This window comes from Myotis lucifugus, unplaced genomic scaffold, assembly GCF_000147115.1.
Source record: "Myotis lucifugus unplaced genomic scaffold, Myoluc2.0 scaffold_61, whole genome shotgun sequence".
Lineage (NCBI taxonomy): Eukaryota > Metazoa > Chordata > Mammalia > Chiroptera > Vespertilionidae > Myotis > Myotis lucifugus.
In genome coordinates this window covers 474,444-492,043 of record NW_005871109.1, presented here as the reverse complement: position 1 = coordinate 492,043, position 17,600 = coordinate 474,444, and the positions used below count along the sequence as shown (strand labels likewise).

At 39.0% G+C, this 17,600-nt stretch overlaps 1 protein-coding gene across 1 annotated transcript in view; it reads left to right on the top strand.

Annotated features, from left to right (window-relative positions):
- Positions 1 to 6: 6 nt before the first annotated feature.
- Positions 7 to 17,600, top strand: part of PDE3B (phosphodiesterase 3B) — a 153,099-nt gene continuing 135,505 nt past the window's right edge. Inside the window, exon 1 of the mRNA XM_023754508.1 lies at positions 7 to 388. Within this exon, the coding sequence (XP_023610276.1) occupies positions 347 to 388 (42 nt within the window). The 5' untranslated portion in view covers positions 7 to 346. The remainder of the gene's footprint in view (positions 389 to 17,600) is intronic.

Below are 17,600 nucleotides of genomic sequence, written 5' to 3'. Positions count from 1 at the left end.
GGTTGTTCTTGGTTCTGAGCTGCGTGGCTCGCTGACGCTCGCGCACCGGGTCGGGCTCCAGCACAACATCCTGGTGCTGCTCTTCTCCAGCCTCGTCTGGTGGGTCTCCTTCGCCAGCCTCGGGCCGCTGCCCTCAGCCCTGCGGCCCCTGCTGTCCTGCCTGGTCGGGGGCGCCGGCTGCCTGCTCGCCCTGGGGTTGGATCACTTCTTTCAAATCAGGGAAGCTTTCCATCATCCTCGGTTGTCCAGCACCGCGGAGGAAAAAGTGCCTGTGATCAGACCCCGCAGGAGGTCCAGCTGCGTGTCGTTCGGGGAGACGCCGGCCGCTTACCAAGGCAGCTGCAAAATGTTCAGGAGACCGTCGTTGCCTTGCATTTCCAGAGAACAGGTACGTTAGCCGAAAGCCAGGTTGGCCGAGGAAGTGAGTGCGGTTTTGTCGCTTCAGTTCCTGAGCTGAATTTGCGTGTTTGAGAGCATGTTAACTTCCAGGATGGGAAAAAAAAGGTTTTCTTCTGGAAAGGATTCCTAAAATACAGGAGGCTTTTTAGAAATACAGAAGTACCTTTTCATTTGTGTGAAATAGACTAATTATATTGCACCTTTAAAGTACTTTGTTTATGCAATAGAGGAGTTATCAGAAGGATGAATTATTTGCGGTTTAATAGATTGACTACTCCCACTTTGGCATGCTCTGGTGTACGTCATTTTGGTGCCGTTTATCTGTTGCTGTTATAATGGTGATATCTCCCCAAAGGTAACATACAACCATTAGACTGAGTGAATAGACATTAACTTTAAGCAGTGTGATTTTACTATTTTTGATATTCGAGAGAAAGAATTTGAGATCTTATGAACATTGATGAACTTTGGAACTGCGACTTGTTAGTTGAGTTGAAAAGACTGTTGGAAATAATTTTTAAGAGATACCCCCCCAAACCAAATTCCAGCGGTATAGGCTAATACAATATTTTACAGACTAACTCATGGTGGTGTGTATTTGTTGCATAATGAGGAGAATGTTGTAATAATTTAACCTTTAAACTTATGTCTGGAAAGATGCCAAAAGCATGTCCAGTAGGTTTACATGTTTTTGTTTTTTAAAAGGAATTGAAACCATCATCATGGAACGAGCGTCTATATAGCCTTGGGAAATCTTACCTGTTCTACATCACCAAGAAACTCAACAAGTATAGCTATTCACTGATAGTAAATGCTTTACATATATTTTCCTAAATATATGTAAGTGCAAAATGCTTGACATATATTTTCTTTAATCTTCACAAGAACCCTATATGGTGGTGACATTCCCTAAATGTAGAGATGAGCCATATGAGTTTTTGAGAGATTACCCAACTTCACACATCTAGTAAGTGGCAGTGCTGGGATTTGAACCTAGATTTCTCAGTTTTAATTGTCGTGTTCTAAGCAACTAAAAGAATGAGTGTAGAGCTCTTATGTAGGCGAGTTGGAGTTTATAGCATTGGTTTTCAGACTTTTTGATTGGTGATATGTTTTACACTGGGACCCAGTATAACTTTTTTATTCTTACTACATCTGATGCTCTCTTCAAAGTAATCAACAAACCACTATATTGATTTTATGACATGTTTAACACTAACTCTGTAGTGCTCCAATGAGACCACACTTTGCTTCTTGAAACGTGTTTTTGTTTTTTTTTCAGAAACTGCTTTTGTGGTCTGTAATTATTTGGCCAAATACTTGAAAAAATTTGTTAAAAAATGTTATGCCTTTTGTTTTCTCATTTTACTGCCCGTGATAATAGTGTTTAGAAAAATCTGTATTAGAAGAGTTGTGATATTAACTGTAGAGCAAAGTAATATCAGCTGTTTTCTTAGCATGGCATGCCATTTAACAGTTGACTATATGTGAATAGACACCGGAAAAGTGTTTTAGCATAGTCTAATCACATTTGTAGATAATTTTCCTAAATTTAACAGCATTACAGTTTAACGAACTTTATTGTAATCTGTTGGTGTAGTCAATTGTGGCTGTGCTGTAAATGGAAAATTCTTGGTTTTCTTAATCCTACTCTGGTGCTTTTTCCATCACAGCAACCTTTTTCAACCTTTAATTGAGAGCAGTGTTGTTGTTCTAGGTAGCTTCACTTATTAGAAGCAGACACAGTTTGAGCTTTTAAGAAGGTCATATATTATACTTATTTGCATAGCCCATGGACACGGACATGGGGGGTGGGGATTGGGAGGAGGGAGGAAAGCAGAGGGCAATGGGAGATATTAACAATAAAAAACACATTTTAAAAAGTTTATTAATCCATTTTTTAAAAAAGGTCATATCTTAACGCAGAAAACTCTTATTCACATTCCACTATGAAAAGGAACATTTTTGGGGTCTTAAATATATGCTAATAGTTTAAGGCTTCCTACATTGTTACTTAATGTTCAGTGTCATTAAATAATACTACCTTGGCATTACTAAAAAATACTACGTATTTTTAATTTAACCGAGATTGTAATAAGGATTTTTATTTATGCTTATTCCTGTGAGTCTCTGGTTTTGTTTGCATGTATATGATGTTAAAGAAATGAAGAGGAAACCAGTGCTTTTATAGAAGTAAAAGATTGAGACTTTCTAATTTTCCAAGTGCTAAATTTTGTATATGACAAGTATAAAGTCTCTTCATTGTTTCAGAAAGTGAAGGGGAAACAGAAAGATATTGAGTAGAATCTGATATAGGGAGAAATGCTCTGGATTCATAGGTGGGGGATTGAGAGTAAGGTCTTGGCTCTACTGTGTAATCTTGGGAAAGTCAGTGAATCTCTGAATCTCAGTATCCTGCCAAATCAGGGATTCCAAAAGATGAATTCTGTAATAACTTCCCAGTTCTCGATTCCCTTCTTACAGTTGGTTTATACTTTTTGTAAGGTATGAATAAAAGTATAGCTAAAACATCACAGATTAGTACTTCTTGAAGTTTTACTTAAGTGTTGAATGTTGATATGACTAACCTGTGTTTTCCAAGGTGTAATGATGAGCAAATATTCTGTATTTTTTAATAGAGAACTTTAAAAATTATATGCAATTCATTTTTGGATTGATAACAAAATTATAATACTTTTATTTCCTGAAGAATTTTATAAACATCTTTGAAAAACAATCAAAACTCATGTCTATCTAAATATTTTTAAATTGAGAGTAGATTTAGAATAATTTTTAACTTTTGGAATGTTATGTTAGGTACCATGTTGAAAAATAATGGCTTATGTTTGCAAAACATTTAATTTTCATAATTAGATTTATAGTAGATATAAATGCTATATATGTCACGTATTAATTAAAGTTTTGTTGTTGTTGTTGCCAAGCATTTAGAGATTTAAAGTTTAAATCTAGTTACTGTTAACTGTATTTTGCCTTGGTGGGTTAATGGGAAGACATACTTAATTGTAGTATATTTGCCAGGAATCAGCTAAAACAAATAGGAAATTTTTTAAAGAATTAGTTGTCTACATAGATGCTTTGGCCAGAATTTAACAAATTACATTTCTAAGCCATTTTATTTGTATAGTCTATAATGAAAGTTTCAGCCAAATCATTTTATTTGTGATAGACTAGGTAAATACGAGGTTTTGAAAGTCATAAGTTAGTGTGTGAGATATTTTTCTATACCTAAAATGCTAAGTGCTTTCTAAATGGTTAGGTAAATATTTTAAAATTCTGTGGCCTTAAAGCCCATAAATATTATGTAAAGTGTTAATTTTATTTGAAAAAGGTGCACACATGTAGTATGAATGTGTTTAAAAATGATTTTAAAGTTTAGTGATTATTTAGCCCCTTAAGGAATTTGCAAGGCATATCTCATTATGAATTTAAGAATACTGTAGTATTTGTGACATTTATTTTGTGGTTTCAGTGAGTAGTGTTTCATTCTACTTTCACGTTAATATTTTGTGATAAAGTATCAGCCTATATCATAATTTTTTATGCTCTATTTTGTAAATATTGTATGTACTCTGCCATCGGAACCGTTATTCAAAAGCACAGATTTGATCAAATCCCTTGCCCTGTTTTAAAAACCTCTTACGGTTTTTTCATTGTCCACAGGATAAAGTGGACAATGACCTTGAACCTTGCTTGCAAAATCCTTTATAACATGCTCTTAGCTTTTTTGTTTGTTTTGTATTTTAAAAAGCCATCTAGGACTTAGGGACACTCCCTCCCCCATCCATCCTTGGCTATAACTATTTGTGGACTGCTTATTGTTATTGACCTGTAGGTATTTTTTTTTCTTTTGCTATTACTATTCACAGTTTGAAATCTGCTTATGGAACAAATTAGATTAAGAAGTTCTTAGACAGTACAGTGATATTCAAATTACTTGTATAAACTGAGAACAAACCTTCAATATAGCAAGTTGGCCATTTAAAAAAATAATAGTTGACAGATCATGTGATGTGTGATAGATTTTTATTATATCTCATGAAATAATAACAACTCCATAATTTATGTTTTCCCATACTGAGTGGAAAGTAAATAGGGCCAAACCTAAGTAGAACTGTAAAGTTTATTTTCATTGTCCTCTGACTTTTTATCCGCCTCAGTGGTGGGCCTTTCTCTGATTCTCTTTTTCTTTACCCTTGCAGTTACCAAGTTAGCCTGTTTCTCTAGCTATTCTCCTGCCTTCCTATCCCCCAACCAAAACAGGAAGAATCTATACTTGCTGAAAACATTTATTTCAACCTAAATGTGTTTATATAGATATAGAAGAGATAGATTCAGAGTTTATCTCATTGAAATCTGCTCATTTTATAGACAGGAAAGAAATTAAACTCAGAGAGGTAAAAATATTGTTTCTAAGTTATGGCGTGAGATATTTGGGATACAGGGACTAAAACCAAGCTAAGTCCTGCCATAAAGAGCATAAATAGCTGCAGTCATGGTTTTCCAAGGCTGTAACTAATTTTGTCAATTATCTGATAAATGACATCCCTGGTTAAAGGAGTTAGTGGGTGAAGATGGGAAAGCCAGAGAGACTCTTGAAATCACGAAGTTTATACAGACCTTGAGGATAAACTTGGTCTCTGATGTAGTTATTTCAGGGTGACTTGTCAGGATGCAGCTGGTGTCAAGCTCAAGTGCCTTCAGAGGTCAGTCACAATAACGTATTTATGTCGCATGCTGAAGAAGGAGGGAAGGATAAGAAGAATGGAAGTCCACTGATTATTGCCTACTTTGCCTAAGAACATTCAATTTAAACAAAACAAACTCAACAGTTGTGTTAGCCAAGCAAAACTTTAGGAGACCTGGGTTCTGTCTGTGGGTAGTTCCTGACAGTTTATAATATTGGGTTGGTGTTCACCTTGTTATTTAAAAGCTGACTCATATTTATTTACATGATTATTAGAAGGCTCTTCTTAGAACTTTGGGCAGAGGAGTATATAGTATTTTTTACTGTCTTTTTCTTTCATGATTTAGAACTTTTCTTCCTGTATTGATTTTCCCTAGCAGGTCACTTATCTTTGTAGATTTTCCCTCCTCCATCAGCTAGAGTAAATTGTTTGGCTAGTTCTTCCTTACATTTCTTTCATACAACACGCATTCAGCATATTTTATCTTTATTTAGTTAGCATTTAAATTTTAAATGAGAAATTTTACACGTAAAAGACTGTATATAATTTTAATATGTGTTAAGGAATGAAATACGAAAGGAAAAAAGTCAAGTACTCACCACTTATATTCTTTGAAGTTCCCTGTGTAACTCTTTTTTGCATCCCTTTCTGCCCCATCTATCCTGATTTTCTTTTTTTTTTTTTACTATTCATTCCTGTGCTTGTTTTTATAATTATAACCCCCCACAAATGTATTCCTAAATAATCTAAATAATGTTATTAATATTGCCTGTTTTTGAACTTCTGTAGAATCATGGTGTATGAATTTATTTTGTAACATTTTTTCCCTTGATGTTTCTGAAATTTATTAATGTTGATGTGGATAATTGCAGTTCATTTTTTAATGCTGTATAATATTTCATCGTATGGCCATGGTAAAATTTATTTATCTATTCCACTGTTTATGGACCTATGGGTAGTTTACCATTATGTAAAATGATGCTAATGAAACTTATTGCAAATGTTTCCTGGTGCATGTGTGCATCCAAAAGTAGAATTGCTGAGCTGCAAGGTATGTTCATATTCAACTTCACTATGTGCGGTAGTCAGAATAACAGCACTCCAAAGATGTCCATGTGCTAATTCCAGGAAATCATGAATGTTATCTAGCAAAGGGGACTTTGCATAGGAAATGTTTAAGGACCTTGAGATGGGAAGTTTATCCAGGATTATCTGAGTGGATCCAAAGTAATCACAAGGGTTCTTAAAAAGTGGAAGAGGGAGGCAAAAGAGGTCAGCCATGGAGTTGTGACAATGGAAGTAGGATTGGAGTAATCCAGTGTGAGAAAGAGTCAGTCTACCTTTGGCTTTGACAATGGAAGAAGAAGGCCAGGAACCAAGGAAAGCAGGCAGCCTCTAGGTGCCGGAAAGGCAGGGAAATGGATTTACTAGTATTTCAAGGTATCCTTTGATTTCTTCCTTGATCTCATTGTTAGCCCATTCATTGTTTAGTAACATGTTACATTTCCCTCCATGTCTTTGTGTATTTTTCAGACTTTTTTCTTGTGCTTGATTTCTATTTTCATACCATTATGGTCAGAGAAGATGCTTCATATGATTTCATTCTTCTTAAATTTATTGAGACTTATTTTGTGTCCTAACGTGGTCTATCTAGAAAATGTTCCATATGCACTTGGAAAGAATACATATTCTGCTGCATTGGGGTGAAATGCTCTGAAGATATTATTAAATCCTACTAGAGTGTGTAAAGTATGTTCTTCTAAGGAAAAGCATAGGGAAACATGACCGTTGCATGTAGATACATGTTATACAATATATCACACTCAAAAATTTTTAATAAAATATATAAAAATAAATAAAATATTAAATATATGCATTATGTTTAATTTTGATGTGTGTTAATATAAATATAAGATATGACAAAATGAAGTACAATTTAAGTACATTTATTCAGATGCTTTCATTTAATATTCACGTGCGGAAAAGTAGCGGGTTGCCTGAGGGAGTTGTGGCTCAAAATAGCCAGTCAGCAAGGTGTTAATTATTATGTGTCTTGGTGTGGGCCTCTTTGGGTTCATCTTGTTTAGGACTTTCTGTGCTTCCTGGACTTATGTGTCTTTTTTCTTCACAAGGTAAGGGAAGTTTTTGGTCATTATTTCTTCAAATCGGTTTTTGATGATCTGTTGCTCTCTCTCTCCTCCTTCTGATGAGAATGTTGTTATGCTTCATGTTGTACCAAAGGTCCCTTAAACTATCCTCACTCTTTTTAATTTTTTTTTCTCTGCTCTGATTGGGTGTTTTTTTTCTACCTTGTCTTCCAAATTGCTGCTTTCATCCTCTATTTCAGTCAACCTACATTTTATTCCTTTCACTGTATTCTTTTTTTTCCCTTTCATTATATTCTTGATACTATCCTCACTCTTTTTAATTCCTTTTTTTCCTGCTCTGATTGGGTGTTTTTTTCCTACCTTGTCTTCCAAATTGCTGCTTTGATCCTCTATTTCAGTCAACCTACATTTTATTCCTTTCACTGTATTCTTGATGTCAGAAATGGTATTCTTCATTTCTGACTGGTTCTTTTTCATGGTTTCTATGTCCTTTTTCATGCTGTTGTACTTCTCACTAAGTTCCGTGACCATCCTTATAACCATTAATTTGAACTCTGTATCTGAAAGATTGCTTGCCTCCATTTCATTTAGCTCTCTCTCTCTCTTTCTCTCTCTCTCTCTCTTTTTTTTTTTTTGAGAATTCTCCTATTCTTTTATTTGGGGCCTGTTTCTTTGTCTCCCCATTTTGGTTGCCCCTTTGTATTTGTTTCTATGTATTGGATAGATTTGCTATGACTCCCAGTCTTTGTGTGGTGGCCTTATGTAGTAGGTGTCTTGTGGGACCCAGTGGCTCAGGGTCCTTGATCACCTGAGCTGGGTCTGAGAATGTCTCTTGTATGGGTTATGTGGGCCCTTCGGGTGTAATTCAGTCTTGATTGCTATAGGCCTGTTCATGTATGGGATCAACCCTCAGGCTGGCTGACTGTGAAGCTCAGCCCCGACCACGGTGTGTGAGCTGCTGTGCCAGTGCTGACCACATGAAGCGGAATTCACCTCAGTAGGGTTTGGTGCCTGCTGAGATCTCCTTTTGGTTATGCTGTTTGTGAAGCTTATTGGATCCTGCTCTAACGTTGTCTGAAGGTGGCCACTGGGTGTGTTGGTTCTGGGCCTCTTGGGAGGGACTTTGGTGCAGGCCAGTGTCTAATGCTGTCTGTGTCTGGCCGTTGGCAACCTGTTAGGAGCTGGCGATCCAAAGTTTGTGCCTGCCTCTGGTTTGCTTGGATTCACACAGGAAGGACCAAATTGCACAGCAAGGCAGGCTTTTACCAGCACTGGGCCTGGGGGTAGGTCAGCAAATGTCCCAAGGAACCCTGATAAGATATGCCTCCACTTGCCTCTACCTGCCAGCTGTCTGTTAGATTCAGTCATTGAAAGAGCCTCTGGTGGAGTTGGGATGATGGGGCAAATGGATCACTTGTGAGGGGGAGGTTCTGATCAGGTTTCAGGGAAGATGGTGGGTGTGGTCACCGCCCTAGCACCGCACGACTTTGTGTGTCCTGACCTAGGCAGGGCAGAGCCACCAGGAGTTGGGTGAGTGGGTCCTTTGGAGCCACAGTCAGAGTCCAGAGGATGGATCTGCTAGAAACCTGAAAGGTGTTTCTAGCAGATCTCCCATGAGGGGGAAGCACCAGGCAGGTTGATGGGAAAGTGGAGGGAATGGCCCCAACCTCAAAGCCACATAACTCCGTCACTGATACCACCTGAGTCTGCCCAGACCTCTACCCCCTGTCCAAGGCAGCTGACTCCTCCGCAGGGCCTAAGCTCCACAGGGTGAGGTGAGAAGGAGTCTGGAGGGTGGGACAATTGGTTTACCCGAGGCTGATGCCACACAGAGCGGCATGCTCCACCCAAGAAAGATGGTTAAGTGCAGTATTGAAGAATGACTCAGCACAGGGATCCTGGCAGCTGTTCCCCCAGCTCCGTTCCCAGAGCCGCAAACTCCAGACTCGCCTCAGGCGATTCTAGTCTGCTCGCCCTCCCTCTACTGGAGCCCAGGGTGAGTTGGTATGAACGAAATTTTGTGTGTTGGCCCTTTAAGAGGGTACCTATGTCTCCATTAGACTCTATCTCTCCCTGGTGGATAGGAACCCTGCTGCTTTTCACAGCTGGATGTTGTGTGGGCTCCTCTACCTGGCTCTGGTGTTCTGGGCTGGGGTGCCCCACTTGGGGTTTAGGCCCCATGCTCCTCAGGGGGAATCCCCTGAAGCTGAATATCCCTCTGGAATATCAGGTGCCACTTTTGGGAGTACAGCCAGTCCTCTTCTTATCTCCACCCTTCCTACCAGTGTCAATATGGCTCCTTCTGTAAATCCCTGGTTATGTCTTCTCTTCGGCTAGTCTTCAGTTAGTTATTCAGGATGATTGTTCTTTAATTTAGTTATAAGTCCTGGGAGAAGGTGAGTGTAGCTTCCACCTACTTTGCCACCATATTGAAATCTAATCTCATTTTTTATCTACATGGATATCCAGATGTGTCAACACAATTTATTGAAAAGTTTATTATCCATTTATCAGCAGTGTCCCCTCTGTCATATATCAGATTTCAATATATGTATGAGTCTGCATATGGGCTCTCATGTTTCATTGGTTAGTTTATGCACCCTGTGTTAATGCTACATTGTTTTAATTATAATAGCTTCATAATAAGACTTAATATAGAATAAATCCCCTCATCTTGTTATTCTTCAAGAGTGTGTTGATTATTTTTGGACCTTTGCTTTTCAATATAAATTGTAGAATAAGCTTAACAAGCTCCACAAAAAATCTTGTTGGAATTTTCATTGGCATTGCATTAAATCTTTTGAACAATCCTATATAATAAAAGCCTAATATCCTAAGTGTCTGGTCATCTGTTCAACAAATCAAAGCGTAATATACTAATGATATGCTAAGGCTGCTCAACCGCTTGCACTGACCACCAGGGGGCAGACAGTTGACTGGTCAGCCAGTCTCTATGACATGCACTGACCACCAGGGGGCAGACAGTTGACCAGTCAACCAGTTGCTATGATGTGCACTGACCACTGGGGGCAGACGCTCCAACTGGTAGGTTAGCTTGCTGCTGGGGTCTGGCCGATTGGGACTGAGCAAGATGGGCCGGAAATGCCCTGGAGCCCTCCTGTGGTCCCTCCCTAGCTGGCCAACCTCTCGCATCCATCCCTGGCCCCGATTGTGCACTGGTAGGGTCCCTCAGCCTGGCTGGTGCCCTCTCGCAATCCAGGACCCCTTGGGGGATGTGGGAGAGCTGGTTTCAGCCCGATCCTGCAGGCCAGGCCGAGGGAACCCACTGGAGCACAAATTTGTGCACCGGGCCTCTAGTTTAGATATAAATTTGCTTTTGATTGAAATTTTTAAGTTGTATTTTTCTAGAAAATTAATGTAACTTTTCAAATTATTTCCTTAGTGCATAATCTCATCTTATTATGTTTAGTTGGTTCCGCACCTGCATTTATCTTCTTTTTCATTGCTAATACCATTTATATGTTTTTTTCTTTGTTTCTTAATCACCCCTGCTAAAAGTTTGTTTTTAACCTTTTCAAAAAAACAATTCTTCATATTGGTACTTGTTTTCTATTTTATTTATATCAGCTCTTACCGTTATTATTTTTCTTTCTTTGAATTCATTTTCTTGTTCTTTTTCTAACTTTGTAATTGGGATGTTAAATTATTTTGAGCTTTTTTCATAGTATGCATTTAAAATTATACATTTATTTCTAAATATTTTTTTAGTTGAAGCTTATAAATTTTTATGGGTAATATTACTTTCCAGTCTTAAGCATTTTCTAATTTTTGTTGTGATTTCTCTTTTGACTAATGAGTTGTTTAGACATTTATTAAAAATTCATAATTATATGCAGGTTTTCTAGTTATTTTATTGTTGTTGATTTCTGATTTAATTGCATTATGGGCAGAGAATATATATGGCCTGACATATTAGGTAGAATGTTTGTTAACTGTCTGGTAGGTAAAGGTTGTCCTTGTCAGAGGTTCTGTGTCCTCACTGATTTATTTATCTTTTTGACCCATCAGTAACTGGATAGAGTAACAAAAATCTCACTTTGCTGGTGGATTTGTCAATTTTTCCCCGTAGTTTGTAGTTTGCTTCTCTTGTTTAAGAGTAAGTATATGGAGAATAGAACTTCAAATTGATGGAATTACTTATTAAAGGAACAACAAAAAGGATACATGAAATATAGCACATTTCAAATATCTAAAGAGACACTGTAGGAAAGTAGTAAAAATTAGTTGGGTCAGAGTTAACATGTATTTACAAATTGCCTTTTATATATGCCAGCCCTGGAGATACTAAGACAACATTGCAAGGACAACATCACACTCTAATGAAGAGAGAAAATGTAAATAAATAATTATAATTCAGTGTGGTAGGTGATATAGTAGAGGTATAATATATATAAGGTACAATGGGAGCATTATGGAATGAACAACTGACCCTTTCCAGGATGAGAGCCAGAAAGCCTTCAAAAAGTTAACAATTGATCTTTAATTTTCAATGACAGTTTCTTACTGTTATAAAACAAATAAAAAATGAATTTAAAAATTTCACTACTATGACCTTAAAAAGAAATTTTCAAAGTTATTCTGGCATAATCTTCACATTACCTTAAATATGTATGTAGGTAAATACTTCTTATCAACTAGCAGACTGAAAAAGTCATGATAAACATACAGAGCCAAATCAAGCAAACTGTTCACATGTGCTTTTGGTCACTATAATAATAAAAGTGTAATATGCTAATTAGACCAGACAGCCAAACGACCTTCCAGACGTCCTTCCGGATGAAGCTGCGGTGGTGGGGGCCGAGGCAGAGGCAGTTAGGGGTGATCAGGTAGGCAGGTGAGCAGTGAGGGGTGATCAGGCAGGCAGGCGAGTGGTTAGGGGCGATCAGGCAGGCAAGCAAGCGGGAGTGATCTGGCAGGCAGGCGAGTGGTTAGGGGTGATCAGGCAGGCAGGCAGAGGTGGTTAGGGGCGATCAGGCAGGCAGGCGAGCAGTTAGGGGAGATCAGGCAGGCAGGCCAGTGGTTAGGGTGATGAAGCAGGCAGGCAGAGTGGTTAGGGGCAATCGGGCAGGCAGGCAAGCGAGTGGTTAGCAACCAGTGGTCCTGGATTGCGAGAGGGATATCGGACTGCTAGTTTAGGCCCGATCCCGCAGGCCAGGCTGAGGGACCTCCCTCCCCCATGCACAAATTTCATGCACCAGGCCTCTAGTCAATAATAGCAACCAAAAAAGATGCTTACATTCTCTACCCCAAATGTCAATATCAGTGGTAAAATAATATAGGCAATAAAAAATGTAACTCAGGATCAGAAAGAAGAGATTGTTATAAGATGTAATAATTACGTAGTACTCACTATGTGCTAGTCTCAACAAGCCTGTGAAGTTACATATTGGTATCCTGTTTTGCAGCTGAGAACTAAGGCAGAGGGGTGAATTAATTAGCCCCAAATCACTTAGCTAGTACACAGAAAATACCATAATGTGCTAAGTGCCATTTCCAATATATAACAAGCCTATAAGAACACTCCCAATTGAAACAACTAAACTATAGGTCTAAACATTTTAGAACATCTTTTGAAAGGAATCACTGAGTAAGAAAAATCTCTGATACCCAAAAAGAAATGAAAGTAATATAGGGGAGGAAAATTTTTATCTTCTTTCCTTCTAGATTCTTTGGCTGGCCTAATAATTAAATTGACATAAGACAAATTAACAGGAGAGAAAAAAATTTAATATGTATATATATATGGGATCCCCATAAAAACGTGAGGCTGAAAGAATTGTTCAAAATCAGGAATCTTTTATACGTATGAGACAAACAATAAAGAATAATTGATAAGACAAAGGGGTTTGGGCTTGGGTTAATAAATTGGTGAAGAAATAACAAGGTTTGTTTATACAGCCTTCTTGGCTGTAAGTTCCCTAGCTCTGCTGATAAGGATGCCCTTTGCCCTCAGGTACTAGGAAAGGAACCTTTTACATAGGAGATTTATCTTCTGCTTTCAGCAGGGGACAAAAGAGGGTCAGAGTGTCCTTGCATTGGCTGTTTCTCAAATACCTTTAATTCAACATAATCAGTATGCCATATTTTGGGGTGCCATATTCTGCTCTCTTTTAGTAGGAATCCTAAGAGGTGAACAAGTAGAATAAAACCAGCTTTCACTTGAGGAGTTTCTGACCAGTCTTAGAGACTTTGAACATTTGCTTGTGTTAGGTATGGCTACACTCAAGAGATAAAATCCTAGGGTCTGTCCAAAATCAGAATCTAATAGGAAATCTCGGCATAAAGCTGAGGCCCCAAAGCGCTGTTCTGCCAGTGTAAGGGTAGATGAGAAGTGAATATGGCCATGGAGATGGGATGCCTATCTTGACCTTAGCACAGGGAGTTGGGGGAGATAAAATAAATTTCCTCTGGGAATGTATAACCATAGCTTTATTTGTTATTGTAGTAAAATATATAAAAAATATTTACCATTTCTATATATTTTTTTTTAAGTATACAGTGTAAGTGGCATGAAGTATATTCACATTGTGTAACCATCACCACCCCCCATCTCTAGAAATGTTTTAATCTTCCTAAACGGAAACTCCATAACCATTAAATAATAACTCTCCATTCTCCCATCTCCCATCCCTTGGTAACCATCATTCTACCTTCTGTTTGTATGAATTTCACTGTAGATACCTCATATAAGTGGAATCATACAATATTTATCTTTTTGCAACTGACTTGTTTCACTTATAATCATTGTTGGAATTTTGACAGGATTGCATTGAATCCATAGATTGCTTTGAGTAGTATTGCCATCTTAACAATAGTAAGTCTTACAGTCCATTAACATCAGATATCTTTCTATTTGTGTTTTAATTTTTTTCAGAAAACCTTTGTAGTTTTCAGTATATAAGTCTTTCACCTCATTTTTTTTCTTTATTGATTAAGGTATTACATGTGTCCTTATCGCCCCCTTCCCGCCCCCCCCCCTCCCCTGCTCATGCCCTCACCCCCCTGGTGTCTGTGTCCATTGGCTAGGCTTATATGCATGCATACAAGTCCTTTGGTTCATTTCTCTCCCTTACCCCCACCCTCCCCTACCTTTCCTCTGAGGTTTGACGGTCTGATCGATGCGTCTCTGTCTCTGGATCTGTTTTTGTTCATCAGTTTATGTTGTTCATTATATTCCACAAATGAGTGAGATCATGTGATATTAATCTTTCTCTGACTGGTCTACTTTGCTTAACATAATGCTCTCCAGTTCCACCCATGCTGTTGCAAATGGCAAGAATTCCTTCTTTTTTTTACTGCAGTGTAGTATTCCATTGTGTAGATGTACCACGGTTTTTTAATCCACTCATCTGCTGATGGGCACTTAGGTTGTTTCCAAATCTTAGCTATGGTAAATTGTGCTGCTATGAACATAGGGGTGCATATATCCTTTTTGATTGGTGTTTCTAGTTTCTTGGGAAATATTCCTAGAAGTGGGAACACTGGGTCAAATGGGAGATCTGTTTTTAGTTTTTTGAGGAAACTCCATACTGTTCTCCACTGTGGCTGCACCAGTCTGCATTCCCACCAGCAGTGCATGAGGGTTCCTTTTTCTCCACATCCTCGCCAGTACTTGTTTGTCTTTCATCTCTTTTGTTATGTTTATTTCTAAGTTTTCTTTTTGATGGTATTGTAAATGAAATTGTTTCCTAATTTCAATTTTTAAAAAATATTTTTTTTATTGGTTTCAGAGGGGACGGGAAAGGGAGAGAGAGATAGAAACATCAATGATGAGAGAGAATCATTGATTGGCGGGCTGCTTGCTGCATGCCCCCTACTAAGGATCGAGCCAGTAACCTGGGCACATGCCCTTACTGGGAATTGGTGACCTCTTGGTTCCTGGGTCCATGCTCAACCACTGAGCCACACCTGGCCAGGCTTAATTTCATTTTTGAATTTTTCATTGTTAGTTTATAGAAATGTAACTAATTTATGTGTTGATTTTGTATCCTGTAGCTTTCCTGAATTTGCTTATTCTAAACTTTTTTTTTTGTTGTGTGTGGAATATTTAGGGTCCTCATTTAGTTTAAAAAGTTTTTTTTTATTAAGACTTCTTTTAAAAGAGCATTTTAAAGCAAAATTGAGAGGAGGGTATAAACAAAATACAAAGAAGTGATAGGGAGAGTGGTGCTGTGTCAGCGCTGGCTGCAGGGCCCTATAGAAGATAGACGATGCATTCAAATGGATAAACTTGGGAGAGTTTAATGAAAGGGTGACATAAAAAAGTGGGAAGAATTTAGGGAAACTAACATGGGATGATAAAGAATCTGGTGAGCAACAATTGGTAGTAGACATATAAGGGCAGAAATGAGGAGTTATTCAAGACTCAGAGGGTGGCTGTATAAAGGTCCATTGGCCTCTGGTAGAGGCTATGTTACTAACAAGAGATGACTGTATGTGTGAGCTGGGGGATTAAATACCCCAGGCTCACTCTCTTCCTAGGTCTCCTGCCAGTGTCTTCCTTGGGCTGAATCCATCCAGAAGAGAGGGCAAAAGAGACTGTTGATCCAGTCTATTCAGGACAGCCTCCTGGAGGCACGGAACAGAGTGGAGTGGAAAATGGATCTGGAGGGGCAAATAAAATATATCCAACACAATTGGCTTTTAAAGGACACAAGATACCAATCTCTGCAGAAGTGGAGGAATGGCTGTTTAGGAAGGGAAAATCAGGTAACAGAATAGAGGAGTATTGAAATAGTGTGCTCAGAAGTGGAAATTATTTCAGTGTGGAGTTTATGCTGAACAAAGAAGAAAAAGCCTATCTAATAAAGAGGGAATGCCCTAACTGGCTTGGCTCAGTGGATAGAGCGTCGGCCTGTGGACTCAAGGGTCCCAGGTTCGATTCCGGTCAAGGGCATGTACCTGGGTTGCGGGCACATATCCAGCAGGGGGTGTTCAGGAGGCTGCTGATCGATGTTTCTCTCTCATTGATGTTTCTAACTCTCTATCCATCTCCCTTCCTCTCTGTAAAAAAAAATCAATAAAAATGCATTAAAAAAAGAAAAAAAGAGGGAATATGCAAATTGACCGTCACACCATCACAAAGATTGCGGCTCCCATAGCCACAAGATGGTGGTGCCTAGTCCCTTCAGCCCCGCCAGAGTCCCCCAGTCCTTTTAGCCCCACCGGGGGGGTGGCAGGCATGCAGTGCAGCCGGACCCACCCTCAGGCCTGAGGCGCAGGCAAACTTTGGATGGCGGCTGCCCAGCCACCCAGGGCCACCCAAGGCTCAGGTAACCAGGACCATCCAAGGCTTGCGCTGCCGGCAGTGGCAGCAGCAGAGGTGTGATGGGGGCGTCGCCTTCCCCTGATCGCTGGGTCGCCTCCTGCCCCTGAGGGCTCCCCGGACTGTAAGAGGGGGCAGACCAGGCTCAGGGACCCCCCTCCAGTGCATGAATTTTCATGCACCAGGCCTCTAGTAGGTCATAAAAATGAAAAAATAAGTTATTTGCAGAGAAGTGCTAATCTCTACACTGCTTATCCTCTTATTTATTAAGTCTTGCAACATATGGCTCTTATAAATGCATGAATATCAATATTGCCTTTATCATTAAAGAGAAGATACTGGGTCAAGTTCTTTGCCTTAACATGGATATCTGAGGGATTTGCACATAGTGACATAGTACAAATTATAGAAAGAGCAGGAGTAATTTAGAGAGTGAGGCTTATAGTTAAAAATATAGGCTCTGGAATTGGACTGTTTTGTGTTTGAATTCACTTTCTACCTTGATGACCTAGGTCCGTGATCGGCAAACCGTGGCTCGCAAGCCACGTGCAGCTCTTTGGCCCCTTCAGTGTGGCTCTTCCACAAAATACAACGTGCGGGAACACACGTACAGTGCAATTGAAATTTCGTGGCCCATGCGCAGAAGTCAGTATTTTGTAGAAGAGCCGGTATTTTGTGGAAGAGCCACACTCAAGGGGCCAAAGAGCCGCATGTGGCTCGCGAGCGCGGTTTGCCGACCACTGACCTAGGTGAATTACCTAATCCAGGCCTCGGTTTTCTTAATTATAAGACAGGCACAGTCATACTAACTTTATCATAGTTGTGAGGAGTAAGTGCATGATTCATATAAAGTATTTAGCCCAGAACCCAGCAAGCACATCAATAATGTTCCCTTTTTTTTTTAAAATTACATTTAGGAGGATATAGCTGTCTTCAAGTATCTGACAGCCTGCCACATGAGATAGATATTAAACTTCCTATTTTTGTGAGAACTTTTGCGGTCAGAACTAAGACTAATGTGTATAAATAACAGACAGTTATTGGATTAATATGAGAAAGTCTTTTTAAAATAACTATGTTTTTATTGATTTTAGTGAGAGA